General features: G+C 46.9%; 1 protein-coding gene across 5 annotated transcripts in view; it reads right to left on the bottom strand.

The window, feature by feature from the left end:
* Positions 1-25,175, bottom strand: part of SBF2 (SET binding factor 2) — a 585,530-nt gene that overhangs the window by 37,972 nt on the left and 522,383 nt on the right. For all 5 annotated transcript variants that reach the window (XM_063946447.1, XM_063946443.1, XM_063946444.1 and 2 more), the window contains 3 exons: positions 7,792-7,918; positions 4,733-4,860; positions 4,431-4,658 (listed from right to left, as the gene is read on the bottom strand). In XM_063946447.1, coding sequence (XP_063802517.1) covers positions 4,431-4,658; positions 4,733-4,860; positions 7,792-7,918 — 483 coding nt within the window. The remainder of the gene's footprint in view (positions 1-4,430; positions 4,659-4,732; positions 4,861-7,791; positions 7,919-25,175) is intronic.

Genomic DNA, 25,175 nt, shown 5'->3' with positions numbered 1-25,175 from the left:
GGCCTCCGTGGTCACCAGGACCCAGTCCTGTATTCCGAATCTGCGGCCCTCTAGTAGATGAGCCCTCTGCAGCCACCACAGCAGCGACACCCTGTTTCTTGCCGACAGGGTTATCCGCTGTTGTATCTGTAGATGGGACCCGGACCATTTGTCCCACTGGTCCCACTGGAACGTCCTTGCGTGGAACCTTCCGAATGGAATTATGCTTCGTACGAAGCTACCATTTTTTCCAGGACTCGTGTGCTTCCACTGGAAGAAACACTCTTTTCTGGTCTGTGTCCAGAATCATTCCCAGGAACAGAAGACGTGTCGTCGGGACCAGCTGTGACTTTGGAATATTGAGAATCCAGTCGTGCTGTTGTAGCACTTCCCGAGAGAGTGCTACCCCCACTACCAACTGTTCTTTGGACCTCGCCTTTATCAGGAGATCGTCCAAGTATGGGATAATAAAAACTTCCTTCTTGCGAAGGAGTATCATCATTTCGGCCATTACCTTGGTAAAGACCTTCGGTGCCGTGGACAACTCCAACGGCCGCGTCTGGAACTGATAGTGACAGTCCTGTACCACACATCTGAGGTACTCCTGGTGAGGAGGGTAAATGGGGACATGCAGGTACGCATCCTTGATGTCCAGGGAGACCCTGTAATCCCCCTCGTCCAGGCTCGTAATAACCGCCCTGAGCGATTCCATCTTGAACTTGAATCTTCTGATATAAAAGTTCAAGTATTTTAATTTTAAGATGGGTCTCACCGAACCGTTCTGTTTCGGTACCACAACCATTGTGGAATAGTAACCCCTTCCTTGCTGAAGGAGGGGCACCTTGACAATCACTTGTTGTGATTATAGTGTTGAATAGCCACCAACACCGCCTCCCTGGCAGAGGGAGGTGCCGGTAAGGCAGATTTTAGGAAACGGCGGGGGGAAGAACGTCTCGAACTCCAGCCTGTACCCCTGAGATACTACTTGAAGGACCCAGGGATCCATGTGAGAGAGCCCACTGGGCGCTGAAATTTCTGAGACGGGCCCCCACCTTACCCGGGTCCGCCTGAGCAGCCCCAGCGTCATGCTGTGGACTTACCGGACGCAGGGAGGACTTCTGCTCTTGGGAACTAGCTGTGTGCTGCAGCTTTTTCCTCTACCTTTGCCTCTCGGCAGAAAGGATGAGCCTCTAGCCCTCTTGCTTTTCTGGGGCCGAAAGGACTGTACTTGATGATACGGTGCTTTCTTTTGTTGTGGGGTAGCCTGTGGCAATAAAGTCGATTTCCCAGCAGTAGCTGTGGAAACGAGGTCTGAAAGACCATCCCCAAACAGTTCTACCCCCTTATAGGGCAAAACTTCCATGTGCCGATTCGAGTCGGCATCGCCTGACCATTGCCGAGTCCATAACCCCCGTCTGGCGGCAATGGACCTAGCGCTTATTTTTGATGCCAGCCGGAAAATATCCCTCTGTGCATCACGCATGTATAAGACCACGTCTTTTATATGCTCTATTGTCAGCAAAATATTGTCCCTATCCATAGTTCTTTTCCGACAGGGAATCTGACCACGCAGCGGGAGCACTGCACATCCATGCCGAAGCAATGGCTGGTCGCAATATAATGCACGAGTGTGTGACTATATCTTTCAGGGTAACCCCCTGCTTTTTATCAGCAGGTTCCTTCAGGGCGGCCGTATCCGGAGATGGTAGTGCCACCTTTTCTGATAAGCGTGTAAGCGCTGTATCTACCCTATGGGGTGTTTCCCAACGTGACCTATCCTCTGGCGGGAAAGGGTACGCTGCCAATAACCGTTTAGAAATTATCAATTTCTTACCGGGGGAAGACCACGCTTCCTCACACACCTCATTTAATTTCTCAGATGCAGGAAAAACTACTGGTAGTTTTCTCTCACCAAACATAATACCCTTTTATGTGGTACCTGGGGTATTATCATAAATGTGTAATACATTTTTCATTGCCTCAATCATGTAACGGGTGGACCTATTTGGAGGGTACACTAGTCTCATCGTCGTCGACACTGGAGTCGGTATCCGTGTCGACATCTGTTTCTGCCATCTGAGGTAGCGGGCGTTTTTAGAGCCCCCAATGACATTTGAGACGCTGGAACAGGCACAAGCTGAGTAGCCGGCTGTTCTGTGTCGTCGACCTTTTGTGTAAGGAGTTGACACTTTCACGTAATCCTTCCATAAGTCCAACCACACCGGTGTCGATCCCGCAGGGGGTGACATCACATTTACAGGCATTCGCTCCGCCTCCACCTCATTATCCTCCTCATACATGTCGACACAGACGTACCGACACACAGCACACACACAGGGAATGCTCTGACAGAGGACAGGACCCCACAAAGCCCTTTGGGGAGACAGAGGGAGAGTATGCCAGCACACACCAGGGCGCTATATATCACAGGGATATCACATATAAAGAGTGTTTTCCCTTATAGCTGCCTATATATATTGTATACTGCGCCTAAATTGTGCCCCCCCTCTCTTTTTAACCCTTTCTGTAGTGTATTGACTGCAGAGGAGAGCCAGGGAGCTTCCCTCCAACGGAGCTGTGAGGGAAAAATGGCGCCAGTGTGCTGAAGGAGATAGCTCCGCCCCTTTTTCGCGGACTTTCTCCCGCATTTTTATGGATTCTGGCAGGGGTTAAAAAGCACCTATATAGCCACTGGGGCTATATATGGTGCCAGTTTGCCAGCCAAGGTGTCAGTATTGCTGCTCAGGGCGCCCCCCCCCCCCAGCGCCCTGCACCCATCAGTGACCGGAGTGTGAGGTGTGCATGAGGAGCAATGGCGCACAGCTGCAGTGCTGTGCGCTACCTTGGAGAAGACAGAAGTCTTCAGCCGCCGATTTTCCGGACCACCTTCTTGCTTCTGGCTCTGTAAGGGGGACGGCGGCGCGGCTCCGGGAACGGACGACGAGGTCGGGTCCTGTGTTCGATCCCTCTGGAGCTAATGGTGTCCAGTAGCCTAAGAAGCCCAAGCTACCACCACAGAGGTAGGTTCGCTTCTTCTCCCCTTAGTCCCTCGATGCAGTGAGCCTGTTGCCAGCAGGTCTCACTGAAAATAAAAAACCTAACAAACACTTTCTTCCTAGGAGCTCAGGAGAGCCCCTAGTGTGCATCCAGCTCAGCCGGGCACAGAAATCTAACTGAGGCTTGGAGGAGGGTCATAGGGGGAGGAGCCAGTGCACACCAGATAGTACCTAATCTTTCTTTTAGAGTGCCCAGTCTCCTGCGGAGCCGTCTATTCCCCATGGTCCTTACGGAGTCCCCAGCATCCACTAGGACGTCAGAGAAAAAGAAAAGAAATTTTTTTTTGAAAAACTCATGTCGACCTAGGAACCCTGTCGACCTAGTTAATGTTGACCAATAGCGGTCGACCTACTTACTGTCGACCTAGAGAGCAGATCCTGGAGAGAGACAGACAGGACATCGGAGACGAAGAGGAAAGGGATGTCATTGCCAGCAGTACACACGGGTGTGGTATGGTATGCTGGTGGCGCCGGAAGTCCGACAGCCGGCATACTGACAGCGTGGCATGCGCAAATGAGCCACTTGCGGGCTCGCTGCGCTCGCCACACTGCGAGCACGGTGGCGAGCTACGCGCACCATGCTATTTATTCTCCCTCCAGGGGGGTCGTGGGCCCCCACGAGGGAGAATTACTGTCGGTATGCGGCTGTCGGGATTCCGGCGCAGGTATACTGTGCGCCGGGATCCCGACAGTCGGCAACCTGAAGACCACCCGTACACACTCCCCGGCTGTGACTGGGAGGGAAACACTGCTATTCCGGATGGCCAGGTAGGTACAGTCTAACTTACCACAATATCCATTCATCATCTACAGGTTTCCACAATCAAATCCTAAAGAGATTTTATCTACACAATTTCTTTTTTTTTTTTTAGTCAGTACCAATGCCTGTATACATCCTTTCATGTACTAGATCATAAATCACTGCAGTCACTACACCGCGTATATACATGTTATTAATGACGGTTACTAAAAGCACGTGAATACATCTGAACGAGACAATATAACTTTTTCTATCAAATTAACTTTTATATTTTTAATGTAATTTAAAATGTTTGTGGTCACGGAGCATAAAGCACAGAAACGATATTACAAAAAGATAAAGCAGTTTTTGGCCAAACATCTCATTTAGGTGACATTTCAGAAGGAACTTGTCTTGGAATTTGCATATTAAGTGGTAATTACTCGTAATGATGATGACATATTTTAGCTTTTATCAAAATTACATTTTAAAAACCACAACTTAAAAAGTGCTTGAATGCAATATATTGTTTTTAAGTTAATATTTGGTTAGTTTTCATATTGAGGAACAAAACACCCCAAAACCCCAAATCTTGGGGTGATGACATGCAATATACACCAGGAGGAGCCAAAAACTTGATGGATACAGTGACTTACACTCATTAGGTGGATTATGGCATTGGGCTGAACCTTGGATACATCATCGTAGCATGGCCACACAACTTTCCTTTTTCCTTGTTGCAAAGCGTCCTCAACCTGGTCTTCAGAAGCATATAACCTAGAAGGGATCATTGTCCAGTCATAAGAAGGTCCACAGACCATGGTCTCTTCTGTATAGTACTCCCATTTCCTCAGAGTAGAGATGTTGGCTCTTGGTTTTAATGCCTAGAAGTAGAAGGAAGCCATTAATGAAGATGTTGATGATCTGACACGTAGAGCTGGTAATCTCACTCTCTTACCTCCTGTTCAGTCGGGGCGTACATGTAGTTGAAGAAAACCGGACTCTTCCTGTGTGTCCTCTCAATGTATTCCCAAATACATATTCCTTTCCTTGTGTGTTTGTCTCCTTTATCTTCAAATAAAGTTCCTTGGACAAAACAAAGTTCTCTGAGCAAGATGACCCACCATACCTATGTATGTTGCTGCTATAATATATTATTGTGTCTCTTGAAGTTACAGAGCTCCAGGAGAGAGTGTGATGCCCCAGAGGGTGGTGGAAGGACCAGAGTCTGACCAACGCACTAACCAAACCACACACACTGTTCTCTTGGCAAAAACATTTTTGAATTGCACTCTCAATTGGCAAGTGGTAAAGGGAACTGAAAATTGTCCCGTGTGTTTTCTTGGAACAGAATTGGTTGGAAGATCAAAGGTGTGTGGCTACCATAGTGGGGACCTTGGGCAGTACATATCCCTGATTTGGAAAACTATTTGCAAAGGAAAATTATATTTGTGGATATTAGAGATTAAAGATTTCCTTAATAATAAGCATACACATTTTATTTCTTAATAGATGTGGACAATTATAAATAGGGTAAACATAGTGCAATCACAGCAAACGACAAGATGCCAGATGTGTAAGTATATGATGCAACATGTGTACAGACTAGTACAGCAAGAATGAAATTGTGTTCTCATATATTTTTGCTGCAGTCACGCCAATGCAGCCCGTCTTGGAGTGCCAGGCTGCGGGTAAATCTTCAAGCATCAGGCGTCATTTTTGTTGACAATACCTCTTATTCGCAATGCAACTAGGACGCATGAGGAGACTGTGCTCCTTAGTTTGACACGTGTATATCTGTGTGCGACTGAGTCTCTGAATCTGCACACGAAGTGCTACAATGTAGCAGCCGCAGTTTTATTCCAATACAAGTTCTGTTCCGTATACATACTCAGTCACACACCGTATACAAGTGTCATATGTCACATTAATCAGCACAGTCTTCTTGTGCATCCTAGCCGCATTGCACTGCGAATAAAGATGGAGACGCACTCACCGAGTGCAGCTCCATCGCAGGCGTGCACTCCCGGCGCGACTAGGCGATCTGTCCGCCTAGCCCCGCCGGGAGTGCACAGAGACACTCTCCCATTCTAGTGAATCGAGCGTGTCTCCGTTGCGGACGCGCGGTACGTCACGGTCGGAGACGCTCTCCCATTCTAGTGAATGGGGCGCGTCTCTGTCACGGGTGCGCCCAGGCACAGACGGAGCCACGACTGGCGTGGCTCCATCTGTACGAAACATTTTCAGCAAAACAAGACGCCCAACATTGCCAAAGTTGCATGGGACCTGACGGCTCATTCACACCGGACATTTCGCAATGTATGGCGTATTGCGGCTGGATGTATGAGGACACTTCTGTAGAAAATAAAATCTGAGATTTGTACATCTGTCTATAGATGAAAAGAGCGGGTGTGGTATGGAAGGTAGATAATAACTAGGTCGACAGTGTCTAGGTCGACCACTATTGGTCGACAGTAACTAGGTCGACAGGGTCTTTAGGTCGACATGGTCTAGGTCGACAGGTCAAAAGGTCGACATGTTTTTTTTTGGTGTAGTTTTCTTCGTAGAGTGACCGGGAACCCCAATTAGTGCACCGTGTCCCCTCGCATGGCTCGCGAGCTGCAGGCACAGATTACCGTTCCAATCGTAGTCCACGTGGATCGTTAAGTATGAAAAGGTTCAAAAAAAATAAAAAAATTGTGAAAAACTCATGAAGACCTTTTAACCTGTCGACCTAGAGACCCTGTCGACCTAGAAACCCCGTCGACCAATAGTGGTCAACCTAAAGTTGACCTAGTTACCTGTCGACCTAGAGACCAGATCCCGAAAAAAGCATAGTTTTATTTTTTGTGACAAATGTAGAACACTATGGGGTATATTCAACTGGTGTCGAAAGCTGCCGTCTGCCGAAAAGACGGCAGTTTTCGACTACTTTAAGGTCGAATCGTGATTCGACCTATTCAGTCCCAGCAGTTTTTATTCGACAAGTCGTGGAATTCGACTGGTCAAATATTACGTGAATCGGTGGTATAGCTGCTGATTCACGTACTTTTAAGTGAAACGTGGCCAAATTCGACAGGATTTGGCCCTGCTTTCGACCATCTCAGTCAGACATAAAAAAATGTCAAACTGAGATGTGGGACCCAGAGCAGAAGAGGGGGGAGGCGTAGGGAGACGGGGGATAGCCGCGGGCATACAGGGGAGAGAAGCGCTACAGCACAGCCCTGCAGCAGGATGTCTCACAGCCGCACCACTCACGGCAGCGTCCACCCAGCTCCAGCAAGTGAGGTCACGCTTGCTGGAGCCGGATGGATACTGCCGTGAGGTCTGGCGGCCGTGTGACATCCTCCTGCAGCGCTACTGTAGCGCTGCTCTCCTCCGTCAGCCCGCGGATATCTCCGCGCGGCTCCCCCCTCCTCGCCGGTCCCTCATCACAATTCGACTTTTTAAATGTCAAATTGAGATGAGATTGAATAGGGGTTGTCGGATCCATTCCGACAAATGCATGTCGGAATGGATCCGACCCTAATTGAATATACCCTTATATGTAACCCATGTTAACTTATTTACTCTAACTTGTGTCAGCTGTTTTCCCTCTTTTATATTGTCCCTATTTCATTCCATGGTGCCCAGAAAGCATGAGCACACACAACACCTAGAACATGTAACTCATTTAGCCACATAGAATGGTATACTCATTGTGAAAGGAAGAAAATAACATCTGTCTTCAATACAAAACGTTGGAGGCACGTTAACATGTGTAGGTGTATTGGAAAATGAATAATACTAAATACTAGTTCATTGTCCCCGTTATATAATCTCCAATCAATCAACTTCTTAATGATTTATTGTTTGCTATAATGTAGATGACACAGTTCAGCATTTTGGTGCATTCTCTTCATAACTCTGAGTTCATCAACCTTGATTTTTCTAAACATGACTCGTAATTATTCGGAAAAGTCACGTTGACATCATTTTAAATAATGAGCTCCAGGCAAGGCCTTCCCTGTCACATACCATGCTCCAGTCGTTCATAGTCCGAGTCTAGGAGGAAGGTCTTAAAGCGATTGGAGACGTGATGGAATGCCAGGAACTTCAGATAGTAACGATTAAATTCAAATTCTGTGGGATACTGGTTGTGTATCTGTGAAAGAAAAGGACGTGAGCGTAGTTAGTGCAAGGTCTGGATGTGTTCTAATGTCAGCTGTCTAACGCACTGTGACAGGATAATGTGGAAGCATGGTTATGATCCACAAGAATTCATCGCACACTTTGCCAACACGGAGTGGCCAAGGCTTATAACGTCTACGTGTGTAGACTCGCTTACACGCAACACTTCTGCCTAACAATAACCGGTGTGTTATTCCCTCTGTACAGTCCCTCCTTAGTATTCCTCACCATGTATTCTGATACAGCTGAAGGACACGGCTACGCCTGGAACATAGCGTCTTATTGTTACGCAGTGACTGTCGCAGCCAGAATCAGAATTCATGCAGGATAAAGGTACTACGAACTAGCCACAGCATTAAGATGGGCCGATTAAAGGAACATATATATGAATACAGGCAATTAATCTAATGGTAACTAATGAGATGACTAAAGCATGAGGCACTTTGGGCCTTATACCTCAGTGATGCTTCTTGGTCATACTTGCCATCTATTTTATATTCCTGCCCGGGAAAAACCTGGGCCCATCGGAGGGTGGGGCCGGAAGTCTACGTCATTAGGCCCCACCCCTAGCATGGTACATGCCACAAATTCGAGGAAGGGACGGGGCTAAAATGAGTTTTGCGTCATTTTAGACTCATCCCCTCCATAAAGACGTGTAACTTTTGGCTTTTTCTCCACGTCCTTCCCACTTAACTAGGAAGTGGGCTAGAGGTGGGAGGGGAACCCACTCGTCCGGGGTGTGGGGAACTAACCGAAAAATCAGTTGTCTCCTGCGACTTTTGGGAGAGTAGGTAAGTATGTTCCAGGTGGGTGAACCTGCTGACTTTGAGCAGAGGGATGCGAACAGAAATCCGCTGGTAAGAGAAGTATGGGGGCGTACCGCACGCTGCAACTGAATAAGTTTGGGTTACTAGTACAAACCTGTGGCTAATTGAATCTGCCTGAAAGTGTCTGACCAGCTGTACGCCAGAAAGCTCCAATCACCGTTTCCTCCCACACTGTACAGTGTGCCTAATCTTTAACTGACAAACCGCTGAATTTCCTATTTTCTTTTATACTATTTAGCATGTAATAAATCACTAATGTGATCCTCCGAACAACATGACTATGCGGGAGCTGCATGTGACTACTTTTATGAGTAACTTGAAAGAAAAGACTTTACTGAACTCAGCAAGGCTTTCCCTTAGAATAATCACACATCGGTACATTACAACTGCATACAAAATAATTAATCAAAAACTCTGTAGAGTAAAAACTTTAAGCATGACATTCATACACAATTTTATTGTGCGACTTCTCATTAATTGCTGAATTTATCAGGCTGAAGAAAATAAGGATTTTATTGATCAAGAGTCTGGTCGTAAAAACCCATCACTGTGGTCCTGCCCGATACATAAAAGGACAATGCTTCTTCTAGCAAGACATAGGCCCTCATTCCGAGTTGTTCGCTCGTTATTTTTCTTCGCATCGGTGCGATTTTCCGCTAACTGCGCATGCGCAATGTTCGCACTGCGGCTGCGTCAAGTAAATTTGCTAAGAAGTTTGGTATTTTACTCACGGCATTACGAGGTTTTTTCTTCGTTCTGGCGATCGGAGTGTGATTGACAGGAAGTGGGTGTTTCTGGGCGGAAACTGGCCGTTTTATGGGAGTGTGTGAAAAAACGCTGCCGTTTCTGGGAAAAACGCGGGAGTGGCTGGAGAAACGGGGGAGTGTCTGTGCGAACGCTGGGTGTGTTTGTGACGTCAAACCAGGAACGAAACTGACTGAACTGATCGCAGTGGCAGAGTAAGTGTCGAGCTACTCAGAAACTGCAAAGAAATTTCTATTCGCAATTTAGAGAATCTTTCGTTCGCAATTCTGCTAAGCTAAGATTCACTCCCAGTAGGCGGCGGCTGAGCGTGTGCAATGCTGCTAAAAGCAGCTTGCGAGCGAACAACTCGGAATGAAGGTCATAGATAGTAGAAGTATTGCCTTTTTAAATATCAGGCAGAAAAACGATCCAAAATGACGGGTTTTACGACTCGACTCTTGATAAATAATCCCACTAAAAATCAATGCGGCATGTGCAAAAGTTTGGGCACCCATTCAGTTGATTCATATATTTTTTTTGGCCATCAAAAGCTTCCTAGGGATTAAAATTAGTCAGACACAGACAGTTCCCGAGTTGAATAAATAATCTGTTCCTTCCAAAAAAGTCTAGAACATACATGTAGTGAGTAGCTTACAGTCTCCTAAGTAACAAAATAAGGGTAGAATCAACTGTGTCGCATATAAAAGAGCCATGCATTCATTCCTCTTTTGGAATAATACCAAGCAGCTTTTTAGTAAATGGCTTTTAGGCAACGGTCTTTGGTTTTTATATTTTTTTTATTGACGATTGACGATTTAACAAGATAAAAAAATGAATAGCAGTATATCGCATATGTTGCACGTAAAGATATAGAATATATGACCGATGTACAAAAGTAGTGAAGTATATACAACTGGATCTGACGGAACCTGGCATACACTGTGGCCACACAAGGAGACCCAATCATAAAGCTCCATTCCTCATCTGAGAGGGGACCCAAATTCATCTGCTATTTGAGGCGTAAGGGCCATAACACCCCATCCCCAGCAGCTAACAGCAGTAAAACATATAAGTATCTGTAACCGACCGAGAGAGTTTTTGGCAAAAGTGGGATTTATCGGAGGCTGCACATTTAAGGGCATGTATACATCCATTGTATGTGCGATCAGAATTCCTAAATACTTAAATTGCAAACACTAGCGCAGGGAAAGATCATATGAGGACGGTTGGGAAAAGGTAGCAGAGACAGGAAACATCATGGATTTATTATAATTATTCCATACACCTGAAAAAGAGCCACACATATCCACCATTGCGAAAAGAGACCGCAAAGAAATACAAGTGTGAGAAAAACAGAAAAACCATCGTCGGCATAGAATGCAATCTTCTCCTCACAGCCTGAGACCATCATTCCAGATACCAAGTTTATTGTCATCAGCCAAAACAAATTGACAGACGAAATTTCAATTGTACAGAGCATCAAGTAGTAGCAGGCCACAACATAAAAACAAACATAAAAATAAATAATTAATTTAACATACGTACAGCAGATGGGATAAAACTAACCCTAAAACGGTTGGTACGAGTTAACAGGGTACAAAACCTCTTTCGAGATGGAAGTTTGTCAAAAATCATACTAAAAGGATGCGTGCTATCTAAAAAATATACCTGGCTTTGCTTAAAACCCTACACCTATACAAATCATCAGAGCTAGGCAATGGCATACCAATGATTTTACTTGCCATTTTCCTTATCCTTTCTAATGCCCATCGATCTTTTAAAGTGCAGCCTCCATACCATGCCACGATCCCATAACTAAGAATGCTCTCTATCGAGCACCTATAAAAATGTAACATGGTCTGCCCACCAACACCTGCTGCCCTTAAACGCCGCAGGAAGAAAAGTCATTGTTGAGCCTTTTTCTATATCAGTAACAGGTGCTCAGACCAAGTCAAACATGCCGAAACCTGAATGCCCAAGAAACGGAACGAAGTAACCATTTCCACGACCTGATCACCAACAAACACTGGCGATTTCAGCAGGCTGCCTTCTCCTAAAATCAATAATCAGATCTTTTGTCTTCCCACTATTTAAAAATAAATGATTTTAATTACTCCAATCGACTAGCTTCGCAACTTCCGTCCTATACGCCAGCTCGTCGTCGCCACTTATTAACCCAACTACAGCAATATCATCCGCAAATTTAATCAATTTTACTGATGCGTCTGCTGATACACAGTTATAAGTAAACAGTGAATATAAGAACGGACTAAGAACACAGCCCTGGCGTACACCTGTATTAATGTGTGCTTCTCCGGACCTAATACTGCCCATTTTAACCACCTGAGGGCGATTTGTCAAAAATGCTAAAATCCAATTACAAGTAAAACAATCGAGGCCTAATGCAGATAATGTATTTATCAAAGACACCGGAATCACTGTATTAAAAGCTGAGCTAAAATCAACAAATAAAATCCTAACATAAACATTCCTCTCTTCCAAGTGAGACAAAGTAAAGTGCAACAGTGAAATAATCGCATCATCAGTGCACCGATTTTGTCTATAAGCAAACTGGAATGGGTCAAACCCAGCAGAAAAAAAAGGATTTAATGTGATTCAGTACCAGTCTCTCAAAACATTTCGTTATAAGAGATGTTAACGCTATAGGCTGATAGTCATTTAAACATTTAGCTAACCCTTTCTTGGGGACGGGGACAATACTAGTCATCTTGAGACACCTCGGCACTACACAGTGCATAAGTGATAAGTTAAACAAAACTGTCAGAATTTCACACAATTGCTCCGCACAACCATGAAGAACCTTCCCTTGAATGCCATCAGGTCCTGCTGCATTACCAGGATTTATTTGACGTAAACATTTAGCCACTGTGCCCACATCAAGTAATAGGGGGGTGTCACCCTCACTGGGACTAAGCGGTAATTGAGGTAAATTGTTACTCTCCTCAAATCTACAATAAAATGAGTTTAAATCCTCCACCAGTGCCTTACTAGTCACACCATAGTCATGCTTCTTGACTTTACACCCCGTGACTTCATATTCAGCTGCCACAGGCTCCTAGGATTCTTATTCAGGCTACTAAGATCTTCAATCTTTTTTCGAGTAGCTCATTTTCGCCTTTTTAATGCCTACCCTAAGTTGTGCCCTAGCAAGTCTTAAAGCAGCCTGATCACCAGCCCTAAAAGCTCTGTCCCTAGCTCTAATCAGAGCATGAACCTCCCCATTTAACCAAGGTTTCTCATTGGAAAAAGTTTTTATTTCCTTCCTCACCGTAACACTCTCTGTGCATGTGTTAATATAACAAAAAATCAGAGAAGCCAAAAGATCAATCTCTATTGATCCATTGATCAAACTCTCTTCAATAAACAAATCCCAATTTGTAAATTCCAACATATCCTACCGCTGGTGAAGCTCTTTTTGCCCATGCCAGAGGCTCTACGGTAATGGGACATATGGATGGTGATAGTGGGCAGCCTTGTCAGGTGCCCCTACCTAAGGCAAAGGAGCCCGTAACAAAGCCACTGACACAAACAATGGCAGCAGGGCAGGAGGAAAGCACTTTTAGCTAACCTATAAGCCCCTCACCCACCCCAAACACAGACAATAAATATGGCCATTCAATCGAGTCAAACGCCTTGGCTACATCAAGAGACACAACCACAATCCTCCTTCCCTCACGGCGTAGCTGCAAATAGGAATACATGCTCCTGAGATCAATGCACGTTGACTTTTCTGGAATAACATCAGTTTGATCAGGTTGGACAATTTCCAAAACCATCCAATTCAATTGTATGACTAGGATTTAACGTCAGTAAAGAAATAGGGCTATAAGTCAGGGCCTCGCCTGGCTCGAGGGAAAGCCACTATCAAAGGAAGGAGGGATCCAGCTGAAGATTTCCAAACACTTAGGCACAAAAATCCTAGATGGGTTTTGTAAAACTAATAAAACACAATCAGTACTCTCCCTATGAACAAGCCGCTGAGTTGGATCAGTCGCTAAGAGTGTGACTATATATTTTTGTTCCATAAATTGCCTACTCTGTTCCATCTCCAATTCCCACTTCCTGTGAAAAACTTTACTTTGGGCCAGTCTAGAAATTAAAGTGCCCTAGAGAAAAGCCTTAAAACGTGTCTGACGCCAACGGAGGATTATGCCACCAACAAAGGGAGGTTGCAAGAGAGGATCCCGGTAAGAGGGCAGCTGATGTCTATGATGGAGACACTAGCCGGAGCAGCCACACACCAGCGGGCAGAACCTTCTGGAGAAAGCCAGAGATCAGGAGAGGACGGAAGAGTCCACCAACACAGCCTTGTGAGGGGGTGCCCAGGATCGTACAGCCACCAAACCACAGGAGGCCCACGCTGGAAAAGGACGGAAGCCACAGGGACATCTGACATAGTGCACACTGCCACTGGACCTGCAGAGAGGCAACAAAAGTACCACCAGGGTAAGTGCAGTGAAGCCCAGTTGGGGAGCCAGTGTTCAGAGACCACATACGGCCACAGGAGAAGAGAACAGAATGAGTTGCCTGGAGGGCATGGCTCGTATCCTATACTTGTCTGTCCAGGCCACGTCCCGCTGTTTATCACTTTTGATGGTCATAATGAGGGAGGGAAAACTCCATCACACTTGGAAACAAGACTCCACTGAAAAGTGGAGCTAGGTGGAACAACATTTTACCTTTATGTTTCCTTTATGAGAACGGTTTCAGTAATGCCCCCTTAATTGTACATTACGTTCATAGATCTGAGTCACTTACCAAGAAAGTCATTAATACTGCCATATGCTGATTAATAGATAAGGACATTAAATATGTGTGAGCCCTACTAAGACGCTTTTCCGTTACGATGTTATTTTTGCAAAAATCGGATTATGTTCGTTAAAATTAACTGAAAATGGTAAAACAATGACATCATGTGCCACTTTTGTATTTAGGTCACCCAGATGTTATTCTTAGAGAAAAAAAACATAAGACAAGAGGGCTTTTCGCCTTCATAATTCAGCTGACACCTGGGAAATTTGGCATAAACAAGTTTACGAGCAGTTTGATTCTGGAAATGACAGCATGTTTTTCATTGAACTGGAGTGTATCGTGCAGGGATAAGGGCTGGCGTGTACTGGAATCAGCCAGCTCTGTGGGTAATACTCTGGGCAGGGACAATGGTGTATCCCCTTACTACAGTATTGCTCACAAGCTGCATCTACCGAGATTACAATCTCATTCTCCTGGAGTCTTGTGTGTGCTATCAATTATGTAGCTCCAATGTTTTCTAAAAGAGGGCTGGGTGTATAGCGGATATTAAGGGGGTCACGTAATCACTAAACTTGCATGTAGCTTTATATAGTAACAGATTGTGGTGGTCATTCCGAGTTGATCGCTCGCTGCCGTTTTTAGCAGAATAGCGATCAGGCTAAAAATGGGCGATTCTGCGCATGCGTATGGGCCGCAGGGCGCACGCGCTAAGTATTTTCACACAAAACTATGCAATTTTACACAGGGCCGAGCGACGCTTTTCAGTCGCTCTGCTGATCGGTGAGTGATTGACAGGAAGTGGGTGTTTCTGGGTGGTAACTTGCCGTTTTCCGGGAGTGTGCTAAAAAACGCAGGCGTGTCAGGTAAAAACGCAGGCGTGCCTGTGGAAACGGGGGAGTGGCTGGCCGAACGCAGGGCGTGTATGTGACGTCAAACCAGGAACCAAACAGTCTGTAGTGATCGAAATCTAGGAGTAGGTCTGGAGCTACTCAGAAACTGCAGGGAAATATTTAATAGCAGAACTGCTAACCTTTTCGTTCGCAATTCTGCTAAGCTAAGATACACTCCCAGAGGGCGGTGGCCTAGCGTGTGCAATGCTGTTAAAAGCAGCTAGCGAGCGAACAACTCGGAATGAGGGCCTGTAGCACCACAAATCCTATAGAAGCAGACTTATCAGCAATATGTCAGAGGTAAACACTTGATATCATGGACATAAAATAAGATTTTACTTACCGGTAAATCTATTTCTCGTAGTCCGTAGTGGATGCTGGGGACTCCGTAAGGACCATGGGGAATAGACGGGCTCCGCAGGAGACAGGGCACTCTAAGAAAGAATTTGGATTCTGGTGTGTTCTGGCTCCTCCCTCTATGTCCCTCCTCCAGACCTCAGTTAGAGAAACTGTGCCCGGAAGAGCTGACAGTACAAGGAAAGGATTTTGGAATCCAGGGCAAGACTCATACCAGTCACACCAATCACACCGTATAACTTAAGATAAACATACCCAGTTAACAGTATGAACAACAACGGAGCATCAGATCAACCCTGATGCAACCATAACATAACCCTTATTCAAGCAATAACTATATACAAGTATTGCAGAAGAAGTCCGCACTTGGGACGGGCGCCCAGCATCCACTACGGACTACGAGAAAATAAGAATTTACTTACCGATAATTCTATTTCTCGGAGTCCGTAGTGGATGCTGGGGTTCCTGAAAGGACCATGGGGAATAGCGGCTCCGCAGGAGACAGGGCACAAAAAAGTAAAGCTTTACTAGGTCAGGTGGTGTGCACTGGCTCCTCCCCCTATGACCCTCCTCCAGACTCCAGTTAGGTACTGTGCCCGGACGAGCATACACAATAAGGGAGGCATTTTGAATCCCGGGTAAGACTCATACCAGCCACACCAATCACACCGTACAACTTGTGATCTAAACCCAGTTAACAGTATGACAACAGAAAGGGTCTCTTAAAGATGGCTCCTTAACAATAACCCGAATTAGTTAACAATAACTATGTACAAGTATTGCAGATAATCCGCACTTGGGATGGGCGCCCAGCATCCACTACGGACTCCGAGAAATAGAATTATCGGTAAGTAAATTCTTATTTTCTCTATCGTCCTAAGTGGATGCTGGGGTTCCTGAAAGGACCATGGGGATTATACCAAAGCTCCCAAACGGGCGGGAGAGTGCGGATGACTCTGCAGCACCGAATGAGAGAACTCCAGGTCCTCCTTTGCCAGGGTATCAAATTTGTAAAATTTTACAAACGTGTTCTCCCCCGACCACGTAGCTGCTCGGCAGAGTTGTAATGCCGAGACCCCTCGGGCAGCCGCCCAAGATGAGCCCACCTTCCTTGTGGAGTGGGCTTTTACAGTTTTAGGCTGTGGCAGGCCTGCCACAGAATGTGCAAGTTGAATTGTGTTACAAATCCAACGAGCAATCGACTGCTTAGAAGCAGGTGCGCCCAACTTGTTGGGTGCATACAATATAAACAGCGAGTCAGATTTTCTGACTCCAGCCGTCCTTGCAATGTATATTTTTAAGGCTCTGACAACGTCCAACAACTTGGAGTCCTCCAAGTCGCTAGTGGCCGCAGGCACCACAATAGGTTGGTTCAGATGAAATGCTGATACCACTTTAGGGAGAAAATGCGGACGAGTCCGCAGTTCTGCCCTATCCGAATGGAAGATTAGATAAGGACTTTTATAAGATAAAGCCGCCAATTCAGATACTCTCCTGGCAGAGGCCAGGGCTAGTAACATAGTCACTTTCAATGTGAGATATTTAAAATCCACCTTTTTCAATGGTTCAAACCAATGGGATTTGAGGAAATCTAAAACTACATTTAGATCCCACGGTGCCACCGGAGGCACCACAGGAGGCTGTATATGCAGTACTCCCTTGACAAAAGTCTGGACCTCAGGGACAGAGGCCAATTCTTTTTGGAAGAATATTGACAGGGCCGAAATTTGAACCTTAATGGATCCCAATTTGAGACCCATAGATAATCCTGATTGCAGGAAATGTAGGAAACGACCCAGTTGGAATTCCTCCGTCGGAACCCTCCGATCCTCGCACCACGCTACATATTTTCGCCAAATGCGGTGATAATGTTTCACGGTGACTTCCTTCCGTGCCTTAATCAAGGTAGGAATGACTTCTTCTGGAATGCCTTTCCCTTTTAGGATCTGGCGTTCAACCGCCATGCCGTCAAACGCAGCCGCGGTAAGTCTTGAAAAAGACAGGGACCCTGCTGTAGCAGGTCCCTTCTCAGAGGTAGAGGCCACGGTTCGTCCGTGAGCATCTCTTGAAGTTCCGGATACCAAGTCCTTCTCGGCCAATCCGGAACCACTAGTATTGTTCTTACTCTTCTTTGCCGTATGATCTTCAATACCTTTGGTATGAGCGGCAGAGGAGGAACCACATACACTGACTGGTACACCCAAGGAGTTACCAGTGCGTCCACAGCTATTGCCTGTGGATCTCTTGACCTGGCGCAATATTTGTCCAGTTTCTTGTTGAGGCGAGACGCCATCATGTCTACAATTGGTCTTTCCCAACGGTCTATTAACATGTTGAAGACTTCTGGATGTAGACCCCACTCTCCCGGATGAAGATCGTGTCTGCTGAGGAAGTCTGCTTCCCAGTTGTCCACGCCCGGGATGAACACTGCTGACAGTGCTATCACGTGATTCTCCGCCCAGCGAAGAATCTTGGCAGCTTCTGCCATTGCACTCCTGCTTCTTGTGCCGCCCTGCCTGTTTACATGGGCGACCGCCGTGATGTTGTCCGACTGAATCAACACCGGCTTTCCTTGCAGGAGAAGTTCCGCCTGGCTTAGAGCATTGTAGATTGCTCTTAGTTCCAGAATGTTTATGTGAAGAGACTTTTCCAGACTCGTCCATACTCCCTGGAAGTTTCTTCCTTGTGTGACTGCTCCCCAGCCTCTCAGGCTGGCGTCCGTGGTCACCAGGATCCAATCCTGAATGCCGAATCTGCGGCCTTCTAATAGGTGAGCCTTCTGCAACCACCACAGAAGTGACACCCTTGTCTTTGGTGACAGGGTTATTCGCAGGTGCATCTGCAGATGCGACCCTGACCATTTGTCCAACAGATCCCTTTGGAATATTCTTGCATGGAATCTGCCGAATGGAATTGCTTCGTAAGAAGCCACCATTTTTCCCAGGACTCTTGTGCATTGATGTACTGACACTTTTCCTGGTTTTAGGAGGTTCCTGACCAGATCGGATAACTCCTTGGCTTTTTCCTCTGGAAGGAAAACCTTTTTCTGAACCGTGTCCAGAATCATTCCTAGGAACAGCAGACGAGTTGTCGGGATTAAATGGGATTTTGGAATATTCAGAATCCACCCGTGTTGTCTTAGCACCTCTTGAGATAGTGCTAAAGCTGTCTCCAGCTGTTCTCTGGACCTTGCCCTTATTAGGAGATCGTCCAAGTATGGGATAACTAATACGCCTTTTCTTCGAAGAAGAATCATCATCTCGGCCATTACCTTGGTAAAGACCCGAGGCGCCGTGGACAATCCGAACGGCAGCGTCTGAAACTGATAGTGACAGTTTTGAACAATGAACCTGAGGTACCCCTGGTGTGCGGGGTAAATCGGAACGTGTAGATACGCATCCTTGATGTCCAAGGATACCATAAAGTCCCCTTCTTCCAGGTTCGCTATCACTGCTCTGAGTGACTCCATCTTGAACTTGAACTTTTTTATGTAGAGGTTCAAGGACTTCAGATTTAGAATAGGCCTTACCGAGCCATCCGGCTTCGGTACCACAAATAGAGTGGAATAATACCCCTTTCCTTGTTGTAATAGGGGTACTTTGACTATCACCTGCTGAGCGTACAGCTTGTGAATGGCTTCCAACACCCTCTCCCTTTCGGAAGAGACGGTTGGTAAGGCAGACTTCAGGAAACGATGAGGAGGATCCGTCTCTAATTCCAACCTGTACCCCTGAGATATTATCTGCAGGATCCAGGGGTCTACCTGCGAGTGAGCCCACTGCGCGCTGTAATTTTTGAGACGGCCCCCCACTGTCCCCGAGTCCGCTTGAGAGGCCCCAGCGTCATGCTGAGGTTTTTGCAGGAGCCGGGGAGGGCTTCTGTTCCTGGGAAGGAGCTGCCTGTTGGTGTCTCTTCCCTCTTCCTCTGCCTCGTGGCAGGTACGACAAGCCCTTTGCTCTCTTATTTTTGTAGGAGCGAAAAGGCTGCGGTTGAAAGGTCGGTGCCTTTCTCTGTTGGGGAGTGACTTGAGGTAAAAAAGTGGATTTCCCGGCAGTAGCCGTGGCCACCAAGTCTGATAGACCAACTCCAAATAACTCCTCCCCTTTATACGGCAAAACCTCCATGTGACGTTTTGAATCCGCATCGCCTGTCCACTGTCGTGTCCATAAGGCTCTTCTGGCTGAAATGGACATAGCACTCACCCGAGATGCCAGTGTGCAAATATCCCTCTGTGCATCACGCATATAGATAAATGCATCCTTTATTTGTTCTAACGACAGTAAAACATTGTCCCTATCTAGGGTATCAATATTTTCAATCAGGGATTCTGACCAAACTACTCCAGCACTGCACATCCAGGCAGTTGCTATAGCTGGTCGTAGTATAACACCTGCATGTGTGTATATATTCTTTTGAATAACTTCCATCTTTCTATCTGATGGATCCTTAAGTGCGGCCGTCTCAGGAGAGGGTAACGCCACTTGTTTGGATAAGCGTGTGAGCGCCTTGTCCACCTTAGGGGGTGTTTCCCAGCGCGCCCTAACCTCTGGCGGGAAAGGGTATAATGCCAATAACTTTTTTGAAATTATCAACTTTTTATCAGGAGCAACCCACGCTTCATCACACACGTCATTTAATTCTTCTGATTCAGGAAAAACTGTTTGTAGTTTTTTCACACCATACATAATACCCTGTTTTACGGTATCTGTAGTATCAGCTAAATGTAACGTCTCCTTCATTGCCAAAATCATATAACGTGTGGCCCTACTGGAAAATACGTTTGAATTTCTACCGTCGTCACTGGAATCAGTGCCCGTGTCTGGGTCTGTGTCGACCGACTGAGGCAAAGGGCGTTTTACAGCCCCTGACGGTGTTTGAGGCGCCTGGACAGGCATTAATTGATTGTCCGGCCGCCTCATGTCCTCAACTGACTGTTTAAGGGAAGATAAACCATCACGTAATTCCACAAATAAAGGCATCCATTCTGGTGTCGACCCCCTGGGGGGTGACATCTGCATATTTGGCAATTGCTCCGCCTCCACACCAATATCGTCCTCATACATGTCGACACCACGTACCGACACACACCGCAAACTCACAGGGAATGCTCTAATGAAGACAGGACCCACTAGCCCTTTTGGGGAGACAGAGGGAGAGTCTGCCAGCACACACCACAAAGCGCTATATATACAAGGGATATCCTTATATTAAGTGCTCCCTTATAGCTGCTTTAATATATATATATATAGCCATTAATGTGCCCCCCCTCTCTGTTTTACCCTGTTTCTGTAGTGCAGTGCAGGGGAGAGACCTGGGAGCCGTTCTGACCAGCGGAGCTGTGACAGAAAATGGCGCCGTGTGCTGAGGAGATAGGCCCCGCCCCTTTTTCGGCGGGTTCTTCTCCCGCTATTTTTCCAGTCAGGCAGGGGTTAAATATCTCCATATAGCCCCTATGGGCTATATGTGAGGTATTTTTAGCCTTGTATAAGGTTTATATTTGCCTCTCAGAGCGCCCCCCCCCAGCGCTCTGCACCCTCAGTGACTGCCCAGTGAAGTGTGCTGAGAGGAAAATGGCGCACAGCTGCAGTGCTGTGCGCTACCTTATGAAGACTGAGGAGTCTTCAGCCGCCGGTTTCCGGACCTCTTCACGCTTCAGCATCTGCAAGGGGGTCGGCGGCGCGGCTCCGGGACCGGACTCCACGGCTGGGCCTGTGTTCGATCCCTCTGGAGCTAATGGTGTCCAGTAGCCAAGCAGCAAATCCACTCTGCATGCAGGTGAGTTTACTACTTTCCCCCTAAGTCCCACGTTGCAGTGATCCTGTTGCCAGCAGGACTCACTGTAAAGAAAAAAACCTAAACTAAACTTTCTCTAAGCAGCTCTTTAGGAGAGCCACCTAGATTGCACCCTTCTCGTTCGGGCACAAAATCTAACTGGAGTCTGGAGGAGGGTCATAGGGGGAGGAGCCAGTGCACACCACCTGACCTAGTAAAGCTTTACTTTTTTGTGCCCTGTCTCCTGCGGAGCCGCTATTCCCCATGGTCCTTTCAGGAACCCCAGCATCCACTTAGGACGATAGAGAAATAGATTTACCGGTAAGTAAAATCTTATTTTCTCTAACGTCCTAGTGGATGCTGGGGACTCCGTAAGGACCATGGGGATTATACCAAAGCTCCCAAACGGGCGGGAGAGTGCGGATGACTCTGCAGCACCGAATGAGCAAACACAAGGTCCTCCTCAGCCAGGGTATCAAACTTGTAGAACTTTGCAAAGGTGTTTGAACCTGACCAAGTAGCTGCTCGGCAAAGCTGTAATGCCGAGACCCCTCAGGCAGCCGCCCAAGAAGAGCCCACCTTCCTTGTGGAATGGGCCTTAACTGATTTAGGCAGCGGCAACCCAGCCGCAGAATAAGCCTGCTGAATCGTGTTACAGATCCAGCGAGCAATAGTTTGCTTTGAAGCAGGCGCCCCAAGCTTGTTGGAAGCATGCAGGATAAACAAAGATTCTGTTTTCCTGACCTTAGCCAGTCTGGCTACATAAACCTTCAAAGCCCAGACTAAATCCAGTGACTCGGAATCCTCCAAGTCAGTAGTAGCCACAGGCACCACAATAGGTTGGTTTATATGAAAGGATGAAACCACTTTCGGCAGAAATTGTGGACGGTCCGCAATTCTGCTCTATCCGCATGGAAAACCAGATAAGGGCTTTTATGTGACAAAGCCGCCAATTCTGACACACACCTAGCCGAAGCCAAGGCTAATAGCATGACCACCTTCCACGTGAGATATTTTACTTCCATCGTTTTGAGTGGTTCAAACCAGTGTGATTTCAGGAAACTCAACACCACGTTAAGATCCCAAGGTGCCACTGGAGGCACAAAAGGGGGCTGAATATGCAGCACTCCCTTTACAAACGTCTGAACTTCAGGCAGAGAAGCCAGTTCTTTTTGAAAGAAAATGGATAAGGCCGAAATCTGAACCTTAATGGAACCCAATTTAAGGCCCAAAGTCACTCCCGACTGTAGGAAGTGAAGGAAAAGGCCCAGCTGGAATTCCTCCGTAGGGGCATTCCTGGCCTCACACCAAGCCACATATTTTCGCCATATACGGTGATAATGTTGAGCCGTCATATCCTTCCTAGCCTCTATCAGCGTAGGAATGACCTCATCCGGAATGCCTTTTTCTGCTAGGATCCGGCGTTCAACCGCCATGCCGTCAAACGCAGCCGCGGTAAGTCTTGGAACAGACAGGGCCCCTGTTGCACAAGTCCTGTCTTAGAGGCAGAGGCCACGGGTCCTCTGTGAGCATTTCTTGCAGATCTGGATACCAAGTCCTTCTTGGCCAATCCGGAACAATGAGTATTGTTCTCACTCCTCGTTTCCTTATGATTCTCAGCACCTTGGGTATGAGAGGAAGAGGAGGAAATACATAGACCGACGGGAACACCCACGGTGTCACCAGTGCGTCCACAGTTATCGCCTGAGGGTCTCTTGACCTGGTGCAATATCTCTGCAGCTTTTTGTTGAGGCGGGATGCCATCATGTCCACCTGTGGCAGTTCCCACCGACTTGCAATCTGCGTGAAGACTTCTTGATGAAGTCCCCACTCTCCCGGGTGGAGGTCGTGCCTGCTGAGGAAGTCTGCTTCCCAGTTGTCCGCTCCCGGAATGAACACTGCTGACAGTGCGCTTACGTGATTCTCCGCCCAGCGAAGAATTCTGGTGGCTTCTACCATCGCCACCCTGCTCCTTGTGCCGCCTTGGCGGTTTACATGAGCCACTGCGGTGATGTTGTCTGACTGAATCAGAACCGGTTGGTCGCGAAGCAGGGACTCCGCTTGACGTAGGGCGTTGTATATGGCTCTTAGTTCCAGGATGTTGATGTGAAGGCAAGTCTCCTGACTTGACCACAGCCCTTGGAAATTTCTTCCCTGTGTGACTGCCCCCCACCCTCAGAGGCTTGCATCCGTAGTCACCAGTACCCAGTCCTGAATGCCGAATCTGCGACCTTCGAGAAGGTGAGCACTCTGCAGCCACCACAGGAGAGACACCCTGGCCCTGGGGGATAGGGTGATTAACCGATGCATCTGAAGATGTGATCCGGACCACTTGTCCAGTAAGTCCCATTGGAAGGTCCTCGCATGGAACCTGCCGAAGGGAATGGCCTCGTATGATGCCACCATCCTTCCCAGGACTCGAGTGCAGTGATGCACTGACACCTGTTTTGGTTTTAATAGGTTCCTGACCAGTGTCACGAGCTCCTGAGCTCTCTCTATCGGGAGATAAACCCTTTTACTGGCCTGTATCTAGGATCATGACTAGAAGAGGCAGATGAGCTGTAGGAACCAACTGCGACTTTGGAATATATAGACTCCAGCCGTGTTTCCATTACACTTCCAGAGAAAGTGATACGCTGTTCAGCAACTGCTCTCTTGATCTCGCTTTTATGAGATCGTCCAAGTACGTGATAATAGTGACACCTTGCTTCCGCAGGAGCACCATCATTTCCGCCATTACCTTGGTGAATATTCTCGGGGCCGTGGAGAGACCAAACGGCAACGTCTGAAATTGGTAATGACAATCCCGTACCGCAATTCTGAGGTACGCCTGATGAGGTGGATAAATGGGGACATGAAGGTATGCATCCTTTATGTCCGGAGTCACCATAAAATCTCCCCCTTTCAGGCTTGCAATGACTGCTCTTAGCGATTCCATCTTGAACTTGAACCTTTTTAGGTATATGTTCAGGGATTTTAAATTCAATATGGGTCTGACCGAACCGTCTGGTTTCGGGACTACAACATGGTCGAATAATAACCCCCTCCTTGTTGAAGGAGGGGAACCTTGACCACCACCTGTTGAAGATACAATTTGTGAATTGCAGTTAACACTGTTTCCCTCTCGTGGGGGGAAGCCGGCAGGGCCGTCGGTGAGGGGGCATCTCCTCAAAGTCCAGCTTGTATCCCTGAGACACAATTTCTATTTGCCCAGGGATCTAAAAGGGAGTGAACCGACTTGTGGATGAACTTACGAAGGCGTGCCCCCACCGGGCCTAGCTCCGCCTGTGGAGCCCCAGCGACATGCGGTGGATTTTGTAGAGGCCGGGGAGGACTTCTGTTCATGGGAACTAGCTGTGTTGTGCAGCTTCTTTCCTCTGGCAAGAAAGGACGCACCTCAAACTTTCTTGTTTTATTGTTCGAAAGGCTGCATTTGATAATGTCGTGCTTTCCTAGGCTGTGCAGGAATATAAGGCAAAATATCAGAATTACCAGCTATAGCTGTGGAGACCAGGTCCGAGAACCCTTCTCCACACAATCCTCAGCCTTCCATATGCCTCTTAAGTCGGCATCATCTGTCCATTGCATATTCTACAGGACACGTCAAGCAGAAATCGACATAGCTTTGTCTCTAGGACCCAGTAGACTCATGTCTCTTTGGGCATGTTTTATATATATATATCTCTTAAGACAGCATCTTTAATATATATATCTCTATATATACATATATATATATATATACATACTAGGGTCTCAATCTCTGCTGATAAGGTACCTGTCCACGCTGCCACAGCGCTATAAACCCATGCCGACACAATCGCCGGTCTGAGTAGTGTACCAGAATGCGCACGCTATCTGCAGGATCCCT

This window comes from Pseudophryne corroboree, chromosome 11 (assembly GCF_028390025.1).
Source record: "Pseudophryne corroboree isolate aPseCor3 chromosome 11, aPseCor3.hap2, whole genome shotgun sequence".
Lineage (NCBI taxonomy): Eukaryota > Metazoa > Chordata > Amphibia > Anura > Myobatrachidae > Pseudophryne > Pseudophryne corroboree.
The sequence above is the reverse complement of the archived record's forward strand: the minus strand, read 5'-3'. Positions and strand labels throughout refer to the sequence as shown.